This window comes from Acomys russatus, chromosome 16 (assembly GCF_903995435.1).
Source record: "Acomys russatus chromosome 16, mAcoRus1.1, whole genome shotgun sequence".
In the NCBI taxonomy this organism is placed as follows: Eukaryota; Metazoa; Chordata; class Mammalia; order Rodentia; family Muridae; genus Acomys; species Acomys russatus.
Genome location: NC_067152.1, coordinates 599,799 through 612,728, shown reverse-complemented (window position 1 = coordinate 612,728; position 12,930 = coordinate 599,799). Strand labels below are relative to the sequence as shown.

Sequence of the window (12,930 nt, the reverse complement as noted above, 5' to 3'; positions counted from 1 at the left end):
CCTGATCTATACGACAGGAAGACAATGCTTTATCTTGCCTCCCTCACAGAGTGGCTAAAATAACAAAATCCTGTTGAGGGCCGTCAGGGGAAGGGAAAGGGGAGTGCATGGATCTGGATAGAGGGAGGGCGTGGCCAGGTGAACCCTTGGAGGACATCAGTTGCAGAAATGATACTGACGATAGCACGATCGGACTCACTGAGAGATGGTGGTGCTCAGCTGGACCTCGGCGATGCAGAACACTTTGTTCTTACAGTCCTTCTCATAGGGCAGCTGCAACCAAAGGGGAGCAGAGTCAGCTGGGACCCCAGCTTCCTCAGCAGCCCCGGCTCTGACCTTCTCCTAGCCCATCACGTCCTCCCGCTTAGAGAAGCGCGGCTCAAAGAGAGTGAAGGCTGACAGCTGGGACTATGCCCACGTGGCCAAGAGAGCTGTGTGTGTGACATTCCAAGACAACATGAGCACACTGTGACTTCAGCCTTTACCCAAGCTCAAATACAGGGTGGCCTTAGTGGAATGTCAGGCATGCTGTCATGTTTGCGTCCTGTGCACTGAGAGCTAGCATTCAAGCAGCTATCTGCTCCACTATCTGTGGAGGAAAAAACCTTTGTGAAGGAAAGCATCTTAGTTTTGGAATATAGGCAGAAACCGCCAGGGTGGGAACAGGGTGCTGTGGGCGAATTCACGGGAGCACCCTCCTCCAGCAAGGCAGTTTTCTGGGCAAGTCAACTACTCCCCTTGTTACTCTGCACACACCTCGAAATTCAACCAGACAACCACATTTGCTTGCAATCCTAGCCCTGGGGGTACTGCGGTAGAATGGTGGGTTTGAAGTCTGGGCTACACAGCAAGACCTTGTGTCAAAAACAGAAAGAAAAGACACATTTGGTTCAGAAGTTCTCTTCAAGATTGAAAAGTCTTAGTTTGAGTTTTTTTTTAAAAAGCAAGTGTTTTAAAGTAGCCACATCTAGGTTTTTTGTACTGAAGGCAACAGCCAGCTCCCCAGCTTAGGAGTCTTTGCTCATAGCTTCCCAGCAGCTGACAATCACAGCAGCAGTTTTCTGCAGGGATAGCATCATGGGCTGCGCTTGGAGCGGGAGCCCAGAGCTTAAAAGGAGACCACACACCCCACCCCCACCCCATCCCCCAGAAAGTGTAGACGTTGTTTACAAAAGTCACAGTGTGGAGCCACTGGTGGTGCAAGCCTTTAATCCCAGCAGAGGCAGAGGCAGGGGGATCTCAGTGAGTTTGAGGTCAGCCGGACTTACACAGAGAAACTTGTCTCAGAAAAACCAAAAAGAAAAAGAAAGGAAAAAGTCACAATACAGAGATCTAACTGGATTGGCAATTTTGTGCTGCCTTACTTGTTTATCTTGGTGCTTAGGTTGAAACCCATGGCCCAAGTCCTGTTTTTAAATGTAAGTATTATTTATTTTGACTGCATGTTGTATACAGTCCATGTGATGTGAGTGTGGGCAGGTGCATGCCACAGGGCCCTGTTGAGGTCAGAGGGCAACTCTCAGGAGTCAGCTCTCTCCCTCCATCAGGGGGTCTAGGAACTGAACTCAGGTCATCAGGCTTGCAAGTGCTTTTCCCTTCCCCATCCAACCCTGATGAAAGACAACAGGGTTAGCCTACCTTAGCTCCCAGCTGTAACACATCCTCACAGAACCTATTTTTTCCTCATCCCTCTTTTTGATGAGATAAGTAGTTTGAAATCTCTTTCCAAAACCATCACGGTAATAATCAATGACAACTTATAAATAGATGTTAAGCAGGATAGATACATCTCAACTTTTCTCCCTAAAACACTCATTTACAATGGAAAACGGAAGCAGGAACGGCAGGCACTCCGTCCACACTGTGACTCCTATGTGATGTGCTCCGACACAATTTTACTTCTGTGACGCACCTGCTGAAATGCACAGCCTGGCTCTCACCGTGAGGAAATACCAGAAATAAGCCAACCAAGGGACAGGCTACAACCCTCAGAACTGTGAGGGTCCTCGGAGTATGGCATCCAATGCCTGTAGTCCTGCTGCTTGCAAAGCGGAAGCAGGAAGATCAGGAGTTCAAGGTCATCCTTGGTTATATAGGGAGTTCAAGGCTAGCCTGGACTATATGAAACCCTATCTCAAAATAAAAATAAAGGGGGCTGGAGAGATGGCTCAGTGGTGAAGAGCACTAGCTGCTCTTCCAGAGGGTCCTGAGTCAATTCCCAGCACCCACATGGTAGCTCACAACCATCTGTATGGGATCTCATGCCCTCTTTGGGCATGCATGAAGACAAAGCACTCACATACATAAAATACAATATGTCTTTGCCAGGTGGTGGAGAAATGTGCCTTTAATCCCAGCACTCAGGGAGGCAGAGGAAGACAGATCTCTGTGAGTCAAGGCCAGCCTGGTCCACAGAGTGAGTTCCAGGACAGCCAGAGCTACATGAAAAAACAAAAAACAAAAACAAAACCCACTGTCTTGAAAATAATCAAAGTATAATTAATTAATTTAAAAAAGGAGAATCAGCCAGACTGTTGTAGCACAAGCCTTTAATCCCATAACTCAGGAGGCAGAGGCAGGTGGATCACTATGAGTTAGAGGCCAGGCTGGTCTACAAAGTGAGTCCAGGACAGCCAAGGCTCCACAGAGAAACCCTGTCTCTCAAAAAACAAAAAGAAAAAGAAAAAAAGAAAAATCAAAATAAATAAATATAAAGACAAGGAAAGACATTAAGTCAGTCATTCTAAATTCAAAGTGACTAAGATAATTGACAATAAAAATCCTATATTTATTTATTTTTAATTTATTATTGATTGACTGATAAAGGGTCTCATATAGGTCAGGCTGGCCTTGAACTCACTGTTCAACTATGGATGACCTTGACCTTATGTTTTTCTGCCTCTAGCTCCTGAATTCTGGGATTACAGTCATGTGCTGCAGCAGGCCTAGTTTTACTGAGTGCTAAAAATGGAACCTAAGGCTCCATGTATCCTAGGCAAGCATTCTACCAACTGAGCTACACACCCAGAACTTTTTTTCTTTTGCTAAAAAGCGAGTTACTAGGATATCAGGCAAAATGTGAGTGAACTTGTACAGTAGATAGCAGTATTCCATCAGTGTTAATCTGGTTTCACTCACTGTGTGGTGGCAGAGAACGGTCTTGTTTTTAGCAAGTGTATACTGAGCATGGGGGTAAAGAGGTATCAGATCTGTAACTTACTATCAAATGAGAATTCTTCGGGATTGCTTTTTTCTTTTTTTTCTTTTTTTTTAGACAGAGTCTCACTGTGTAACACAGTGTGGCCTGGACTTGCTATGTAGACTTAACTGGTTTTGAACTCACAGAGATCTGCCCTCTGTTTGTGCTCCCTGGATGCTGGAGTTAAAATGTGACACCACACCACAACTACTTCTTTCTTTCTTTCCTTCCTTTTTTTTCATTTGTTTGTTTCCTTTTCCTCAAGATGGGGTTCCTCTGTGTAGCCCTGGCTGTCCTGGACTCACTTTGTAGACCAGGCTGGCCCTGAACTCACAGAGATCTGCCTGCCTCTGCCTCCCGAGCGCTGGGATTAAAGTCGTGAGCCACCATGCCCAGCTAACTACTACTTTCTAGTATTCTTGTTATCACTTCTTTCTCCCTGGTGACTTTTCTCTACTCTGTAGGTGGAGATTGACAGAGTACCCTGGGAGCCACAGCCTGGGTAAGGACGGTTCCCCTTAGGTATGACAGGATTAGAAAATTCAGCTCATTTATCTTTCCTTGATCATGAAAACGTTTCTGTGATACTACCCGTCCCAGTTGCACTGATGGGCACCAGGGTAGAGGTAGGTGCGGGCTTAGTGGGCCAGACACCTCAGCATCAAGGCCCTGAGCAAGCAAGCATGTCCAGGGGCTCACAGCAGCTCAGAGGCTAGCTCCAGTCTAGCCCCCACAAGGGGCCCATCACACCATCCTCAGATACCGTACAAAGCGAGAGCCCCAGTGCAGTGTAGCCATGTGTGCCACTAAGCATTTAGGGAGCACATTTGGTGAAGAAGGCCAGGGCAGCAGTTAGAAACCCAACAGTGAGCAACGACCAGCAGCCATCTCAGGGGCCCCACTTCCCCACCGACAGTCTTAAGACCTTCCCTCACAACTCTAACCATCTTTGAAGTAAGGGGAGCAGGTGTTTCATGTGAGATGTGTCTCCTCCCCCTCCCCCCCCCAAGATGATTGGGTCCTTCTTGTGGGCAGAGTCACCTGGAACATGGCAGAGGGTTCCTTGTAGTGGTCCAGGATGGGGTTGGGGATGTCGCTCCATTCCTCAGGCATCTGGAACTTGTAGCTGACCTTGATGGTGATGTTGGAAAAGCAGTCCCCCTCACAAAGCTGTGGGTGGAGGGGAAGGCGAGGTCAGAGATATGACCCGGAAGTCTTCCAAGGACCCAGGCAGAGGGGAGATGTCCCTCAAGCAAGCCACGAAGAGCTTCAGAGAAGTTTCCCCAATCTGTCCCACCCTTGGGTTTCAAGGCTCTTTATGGTTGTCACCTCAGTCACAGAGGGATTCTAGCTTAGAGTTTGCATAGAGGGCAAGCAGGAAGGAGCCCTAGCCACATGTGAGTTAACAAAGCTCTCCCACCAGCATGGAGGGGTACTGAGGGGTGACAACTGAAATTAGGAGGTGGGTGAGCAGTGAAGGCCATTTGCTACACCCCATTTAAACGAGCTTTCCTGTCAGAATAAGAGCACTGAGGGCTGGTGGGATGGCTCAGTGTGTCAAAGAGTTGCTCCCACGCCTGACAACCTGAGATCAATTCCCAGAACCCACATGGTAGAAGGAGAAAACTGGCCCCCACAGGATATCATCTGACCTCCACACATACACTGTACACTGTGGAAGGCATAAATAAGCAAACAAATAGAAGTGTAGAACACAGGAGCAAATGAACCTGGGTGCCTGATAGAATATAGTTAGGCCTTTTTTAAAAAAAAGATTTATTTTATTATTTTAATTAGGTATATGTTGGGGGGCAGTATGTGCACCTGAGTGCTGGTGCCTAAGGAGACCAGAGGCATTGGGTCCTCAGAGCTGGAATCACAAGCCCCTTCAATGTAGTGCTGGAAACCAACGTCAGGGCCTCTAGAAAAGCAATATGTACTCCTAACCACAGAGCTCTCTCTCTAGCTCTATGCTTTTATTTTGAGAGGGCCATAGATGTTCTAGAAACTTTCCTAAGCCGAGTAACAAAAGTGCACTTAAAGCAGAATCCATGAGTTTGTTTTCTGAAATAAACAGTCCATATAATCAAAAGTTCTAAGACCTATTAGACTCTGAGTTCTGACAAGGCCACTTTTAAAAAAGCCATACCTTGGGGCTAAAGATATGGCTCAGAGGTTAAGAGTCCTGTCTGCTCTTCCAAGGACCCAGGTTCAATTCCCAGCACCCACATGGCAGCTCACAACTGCCTGCAACTCCAGTTCTGGGTGATCTGACATCTTACACCAATGCACATAAAATAAAATTTAAAATAAAAATTTTTAAAAATAGTCCTTTCTAGATGTGGTGGTACACACCTTTAGTCCCAGCATTTGGGAGGCAGAGGCAGGTGGATCACTGTGAGTTCGAGGACAGCCTGGTCTATAAAGTAAGTCCAGGACAGCCAAGGCTCCACAGAGGAACCCTGTCTTGAAAAACAAACAACAAACAAACAAAACCAAAACAAAACAAAAAAAACTCTCACAATCTTCAGCAAGAGTTCTTTTTTTTTTTTTTTTAATTATTTTTTATTTTTTTGGTTTTTCGAGACAGGGTTTCTCTGTGTAGCCTTGGCCATCCTGGACTCACTTTGTAGACCAGGCTGGCCTCGAACTCACAGCGATCCACCTGCCTCTGCCTCCCGAGTGCTGGGATTAAAGGCTTGCGCCACCACGCCCAGCTCAAGAGGTCTTTTTTAAAATAACCTTTAAAAACAATGCTATCGGGCCCAGGGGTCCTGCTCAAACTATGGCACCAATCAAGGACAACACAGGCCGTAAACTTTAAACCCCTACCTAGATCTAGCCAATGGACAGGACATTCTCCACAGTTGAGTGGAGAGTGGAGTATGACTTTCACACGTACTCTGGTGCCTCATATTTGACCATGTCCCCTGGAGGGGGAGACCTGGTGGCATTCAGAGGAAGGATAGCAGGCTACCAGGAAGAGACTTGATACCCTATGAGCATATAAAGGGGGAGGTAATCCCCCTCAGTCACAGTCATAGGGGAGGGGAATAAGGGGAAAATAGGAGGGAGGGAGGAATGGGAGGATACAAGGGATGGGATAACCATTGAGATGTAACAAGAATAAATTAATAAAAAAAATAATAATGCTATCTTTCCACTTCTGCCTCTACAAAAATGTTTCTTTGTTTATGTGTATAGGTGTTTTGCCTGTATGCATGTCTCTTCACCATGTGAGTACCTAGTGCCATTAGAAGTCATTAGAGGGCATCACAGCCCCTTGGACTGGGGAGCTACAGATGGTTGTGAGCCGCCATGTGGGTGCTGGGAATCAAACCTGGATGTTGTAGAAGAGCAGTCAGTGCTCTTAACCACTGAACTATCTGCCTCTTAATTGTTAATTTTTCCATTGTGGATTCACTCAAGGCCCTTCAGCCTACTGTAACTATCAGGTAAGGTTAGACAACATACGAAGACCATATTCCCCTCTTCATCCAGCCTCTAGGAAGCTCAGTGCCGTTGTCTGTGTTCAGTTTTGGTAGATGCCTTTCCCTCTTTCCTGCTTTCTCCCTTCTTCCTTAGCGCCTCCCTTCCCAGCAGGGCTAAACCTAGGGCCTCACACATGCAGAGTATGCAAAGCAGGCACAGTACCACGGAGCCACACCCACAGCCCAAGCGTCTTTAGTGTGGACTTCTGGTAGGATTATATTTCCAGTGCCACTTTATGGTTCTCGGTGTGTTACAGTTGCTTCAGTCACCTCAGTTGTCTGCGTGGAGAGGCTCCTGCATGGCAGACACCTTCTCTGGGGTGTTATCTGAATTCTCCACTTACCTCCTCCTCCGTGGGGATGAGTGAGAAGTGTTCACACAGAGAGGGCTCTGTGCCCCACTTCCTAAGGCAGCTCTGACACCTGCTCGAGTCTGCACATCGCAGCCTCTGCCTCCGCTTGGTCACATCCACATCCACCGTGAAGTTGAATGACATCTCTCTAAGGCCTGGGGTTGGAGACCAGACTTTCTTATGAGGCTGGAAAAGGAAAGGGCCCAAGCAGAGAGAGCCCCAGCCTGGGGTGGCTCTGTGAGCTCCTGCGGTCAGACCCCTAGGGTTTTGGGTGTTTGTTCGTTTGTTTGCTTGCTTGTTTTTGAGACAGGTCTTACTGCCTGGAACTTGCTATGTAGACCAAACTTGCCTTGAATTCAGAGATCCACTGCCTCTGCCTCCCGACTGTTGGGATTAAGCCCAGTTATTCATCATTCTGAAGGTGATCCCCCCTCATTTCTCTGGTGGACCTGGCCACGGTCTCTCAGTGTTCTGCGCCCACACCCAGCACATGAGTTGAATCCAACTTCCCTCAGGCAAAGAAGGGTTTATGCAGGTGAGCTGGCTGGGTTCATGTCAACCTGACATAAGCTGGTGTCCTTTGGAAGACAGAACCTAACTGAGAAAATGTCCCCACCAGACTGGCCTGTGGGCAAGCCTGCGGTGCATTTCCTCTATTGATGCTCAGTGATGCTCAGTGTGGGAGGGCCTAGCTCACTGTGAGCAGTGACATCCCTGGGCTGGTGGTCCTGTAAGAGAGCAGGCTGAGCAGGCCACAAGGAGCTAGCCAGTAAGCAATGCTCTTCCATGGCTTCTGCTCCTGCTCCTACTTCCAGGCTCTTGCCTTGAGTTCTGCCCTTGAATTTTCTGGGTGATGGATCACAAACTGTAAGTTGAAAAAAAGACAACCCTTTCCTCCCCAAGACACTCTTGGCCATGGTGCTTTTTATCACAATAGACACCCTAAGACAGCCACCAGAAGAATGAAGTGGAAGTCTGGGGCAGGGGAGGGCGAAGAGAGGGAGGGAGGAGGAAGGAGGGAAAAGGTACAGTAGTAAGCGGAGAGAGAAATCGTGAAATGAAATCTGAGCAGAACAAAGCTGGAAACATCTTGAAGATGTCCCTTACTGTGCAGAACAGAAACCAAGGTCCAGCAAGAGACGGACACCTGCTGGTGTCACCAAGGAGGAGGACCTGTGACGTTGAGCCTCAGTAACCTCTGTGTCCTGGGAATAGTAAGTCTGACTTGATTCTTGCCTTTTTGAAACAGGCTCTCATGCATCCCAGGCTGGCTTTGAACTCAATCTGTAGCTGAACATGACCTTGAACTCTTGATCCTCCCCCATCTCCCATGTGCTAGGAACACAAGCTCCCACTACCATACCCAGCCAGGCTGTCATTTTTCTACCCATGGGGTTGGTCATGACCTTCACCCAAGAGGATTATTCATGGGGTTTAAACCTTGGAGACCTCCTCTCCTGGGAGACTGCTGGGAGGGAGCTCTTGGACACTGGTCTGGGACAGCCATGTCCTCCTCCCTCTGGCCTTTTTCCTTCTGAAAATATACCTCCAGGTAAGGACTGGATGAGCAGCCAGGTTCTCCGTGGAGAGAGGGAGTGCTTCTGGGAGCTCTGTAATGCTCAGGAGGAGCCCAGCAGGCAAAGATGGGGTAGCGCCGCCATGGCCTTTATGAGTCCCTACAACCAATCAGGAAAGACCACGAGAACAGGATGCCCCACCAGGCAGCCATTACCTGGCTCAGAGGCTGTGCCTGAGGAGTCGACTTCAAAACACAGTTCTACTTTCATCGCGTCGGTGAAGACCATGGGTACCGCATCGGGGGTAAAGGTCATAGACACGTTCAGGTCAACCACAGGCCGTGAGCTAAAGAAGACAGCAAAGAGGCCCAGGAGAAGTAAGCACAGATCCTGCCACATTCAACGTCCGCGACATTGCAGGGGCGCAGAGTCCCTCAGGGAAAGAGGTGAGGCTTTGCCTTCATGGGGGAAGCAGACAATTGGCCATAAACAGGAATAGAGAAATACACAGTCCGGGTGGCGCTGAAATATGATAAGGTGACTAAAATGAAGGCTGCCTGATAAGGAAGTCTTGAGAATGAGAGCAAGAAAAAGCCAACTACGTGAAGGTCAGAGAGATTGGAGTGAAACAGACATGGTGACAAGAGCTGGGGGTAGGGGGTGGACAGGGCCAGTCACAGACAGCACTGTAGGCTGTAACCAGGAGCAGGAATTTTACTCAGGTGGGAGCCATTGAAAGGTGTTAGGCAGTAGAGTTTGACAGCACAGGGAAGTCTACGTGGTAGTCCTGGCAAAAGATGACAGACCGCCCCGGTGCTGCGAAGTGTTTCAGAGTCAGAGTCAACCAAAAAAGCTATAGATGGGGATGATGGAGGAAGGATGAAGAAGCCTAGAGGGAGCTTTTGTCCTCTGTAGGCCACCTTGAGTTTGTGATCCACCTGCCTCAGCCTCCTCAGTCAGCTGAGGCCACCAGGCCCAGGCCTGGACTGGAACCCTCACTCTCTAGGTGGGTAATGTGGTACCATTTGCGGCAACAGGAGCCTGGGGGAGGGGCAGACCGGGAACTGGAAGGTGAGGAGGAGACCTGCTCACATGGAGATGTTGGTGAGCAAACAGCAGGCGTGGAACTCTCAGGAGGGCTGGATACACAAGGTCTTGTAGCCACAGCTCTGAAATTCACAGCATGCCCCCTGCCCAACTGGCCAACTATGCTGCCCACCTTGAGTACTCTTCCATGTAAGCCTTCCGGCCGTATGAGGTAAGCACCACCATTATTCCCAGCTGTGGCTAAGAGAGTTGGGACTTCAAACTCGAGAGCCCACCCAAAGTCATACTGTTGAGAACCGAGGAGCAAACTCACCCAGGCAGATCCCGGAACCCGTGCCCCATGCCACACTTCTTCCCTCCCTTGGTGCCTGGAATCTGCAGGACCCATTGAGTGTAGAGCAAAGGGTGAGGCTGGCGCTTAGGTCACAAAAAGGCAGGGAAGACCCCTACCGGAGTACAACTGCCTGGTCCCGAGAGCCGACCGTGATGTCAGCAAGGCGGTCGCCATTGAAATCTAAACCACCAGACACAGACATGCCAAAGTAGTGGAGTCCCAAGGCCACGGAGGAGGCGCTGATCCGCTGCGGAAGGAGAAAGAGAAGCTTCACCCGCTATTCCCTCCAGCAGCGTTACCCACCTTCCCACCCTGCCAGTGAACTGTCTCTGAGGAAGAGACACGCGGGGGAGGGGGGTGGGAGGGAAGGGGGGGCACACTGGAGGAAAGAGCAGAGTGCTCTGAGGACACAGTGAAAGCTCAGCGCAGGGGTCGGGGTCGGGTGAGGTAGGAGAAAGTAAGGGGATATAAGTGCAAAGAGGCTGAGTTGGGGATGCTGGGGGCGTGTCAGGAAAGGCTCTTCAGAAGAAGTGACCTCATCAGGATCAGTTTTGAAGCTTTCCTGGAAGTGCAGGGAGAAGACGGGCTGAAGGTGGGAGGATGGAAGGCCTAAATTGATGCCATGGTGTGTGTGTGTGTCTGTGTGTCTGTGTGTGTCGGGGTGGGGGTGAACAGAGCTAACATCATTAGGATGTGGCAGTTGACAGGCTATGGACTGAGATGTGTAAGAGTAAGAGGCCTAGGGACATCCTGGAGGAAGTGCTTAGGAAGCAACTGAAGGGGGTGGGGTGGGGCCTCAATATGGGGTGCTGGATGGAGACAAGAACCAGGGGCAAAAGAAGAGGTGACTCCGGCCTTCCCTAGCGTTCTCCACCACCAGAGGCTGGCCCAGCACTTAGGACTGTCTCTGGGCTTTAGCTCATTCTGTCTGTGGGAGGTTTAAAGCCCAGAGAAGAAGCAAGAAACAACCCATAGAGTCACCTGGGAAGGACTGACATGGAGGCCATCTGAGTGTCCGTTATAGATGTACACACTGCCATAGCTGGCCCCGTCGCCTGCCCCAAAGCCCTCCAGAGGGGCCCCGATGGCCACATCTGTGAATTTATCTTGGTTGATATCCCCCACAGCGGCCATGGCAAAGCCGAAGCGGCTGTTGGTGAGCCCAGGGTGCCCATTCAGTGTGTATGCCAAGGAAAAGGAAGCATCCTGCAACAGGAACCAACAGGTCAGTTCCCAAGACAGGTGTGCAGGGCAACCATCTCAGGACCACCATGAGGGCATGCTTCCTCTCATTGGTTCCCACTCTCCAGCAGGCGTCTCAGGCTGAGAAAAGACAAGGGAACTGAGCCTAGAGTAAAGGTAAGTCAGGACCTGGCCAGGCGGTGGTGGCACATGCCTTTAATCCCAGCACTCGGGAGGCAGAGGCAGATGGATCTCTGAGTTTGAGGCCAGCCTGGTCTACAAAGGGAGTGCAGGACAACCAGGGCTGTTAATACAGAGAAACCTGTCTCAGAAAAAACAAAACCAACAAACAAACACACCAAAAAAAAAAAAAAAAAAAAAAAAAGTTCGGGACCTGGAGCCTGCCCCTCCGTTCCCATTAGCTACATTAGCAATAAAGAGGCTCAGGATCCAGTCACAGCTCCCCACACCCTTGCTGGGAAAGCCGGAGCAAGGCTCAGTGTCACTAGCTCACTGAATCCCATCCTCTTCTTCGGTCACAGGACAGTGAGTGCCATTGCTGTGGTTACTGCGAGGAACAAGTGTGACCAGAACAAGCATTCTGTGTATTTGGGCAATTATGACAGATGCTACCAACAATCACCCAGGTAAGAGATGAGGACAGCCACACACCCGTAACACCCACTGTCCACTGTCCACTGTCCACTCTCACCAAACAGATGTCAGGCCCATCCAACCTCCACTGCCCGCGCAGGTGCAGCGTTGGCAAGCTCATGAGCCTGAGCACTCACCTGCTCATGAACGTGGTACACATAGACTCTGCCTTCTTCTCCACGGATGTGGTAAAATGGAGCAGCCACCAGCAGAAAATCTGTGGTTCCATCCATGTTGGTATCCACGGGGCACAGCTCAGAGCCGAAGTAGGACCCCATCTACATCGCAGCGAGAACTCAGCACTCCTGAGGATGGGGGAGGACCCCTTTCCACCCTCCCCATGGCTAGACCCACTTGCTTAAGGTCTTCCTGGAGCAGCGAGCTGGGGATGCTCCAGACACGAGGGCCACGGAATTACTCCCAGGGCAGAGCCCAGGACCTCAGGGCCCCTATGGTGGAAAGGTGACTTCTCCAGGAGGTACCTGCTCTCCTTCCATCTGTTGTACAAAGGCGTCCTCTCTGTCCTGCTGCTGGAGCTCAAACACAGCCCCGCGGAGCTTGTGCCTTGGAGCCCCTGCCACGTAGGAGAAGCCCCGGGCCTTGCGTAACACTGCCACCGAATAACCTAGAGCCAGAGCGGTGTGACTGCAAACACTTACATCCCACCTCCAGCCTCTGCCTTCCAACTCCATCTTCCCAGGCACATGTTCGCACTTCTGCACTGACAGTGACATGATGTGTGCCCTCACACATAGGTACTTGGGTGATGACACTCCTTCAGCCCATGATGACCCAGGATGAAGGATGGGAAGTGGTACTCACTACTGTTATTAACAGAGATGTCCCAATTCCCTCTTATTCAGAGTGCTGAGGCCGCCCTGTCTCCATCCCTAATTCTCAATCTCAGGGTCTGTGAGGTCTGATTGCCTGATGGCATGGCGTGTGACCCATGAGACTCACCACAGCCTGACTCCACCAAGAATCCTAATATGCACACCAGAAAGCAAGCTCTTGGTGTCCCTGACAACATTGTCCCTGGGTTAGCTTCCAAGCCAGTCTCCTAGCCCCTCCCCCAGAAGACAGGAACTACTCTTGCCCCTCACCCAACCTCCAGGCCCCATCCATTTGCTAGGTTTCACTGCACTCCTGGCTT

The 12,930-nt window shown here is 50.0% G+C and overlaps 1 protein-coding gene across 1 annotated transcript in view; it reads right to left on the bottom strand.

Moving 5' to 3' along the window:
• Itgae (integrin subunit alpha E) overlaps positions 1-12,930 on the bottom strand; it is a 61,784-nt gene that overhangs the window by 18,452 nt on the left and 30,402 nt on the right. Inside the window, exons 13-20 of the mRNA XM_051157907.1 lie at positions 12,260-12,402; positions 11,915-12,055; positions 10,923-11,147; positions 10,058-10,188; positions 8,776-8,906; positions 7,035-7,198; positions 4,241-4,369; positions 200-273 (exon numbers count right to left, since the gene is read on the bottom strand). Of these exons, the coding sequence (XP_051013864.1) occupies positions 200-273; positions 4,241-4,369; positions 7,035-7,198; positions 8,776-8,906; positions 10,058-10,188; positions 10,923-11,147; positions 11,915-12,055; positions 12,260-12,402 (1,138 nt within the window). The remainder of the gene's footprint in view (positions 1-199; positions 274-4,240; positions 4,370-7,034; positions 7,199-8,775; positions 8,907-10,057; positions 10,189-10,922; positions 11,148-11,914; positions 12,056-12,259; positions 12,403-12,930) is intronic.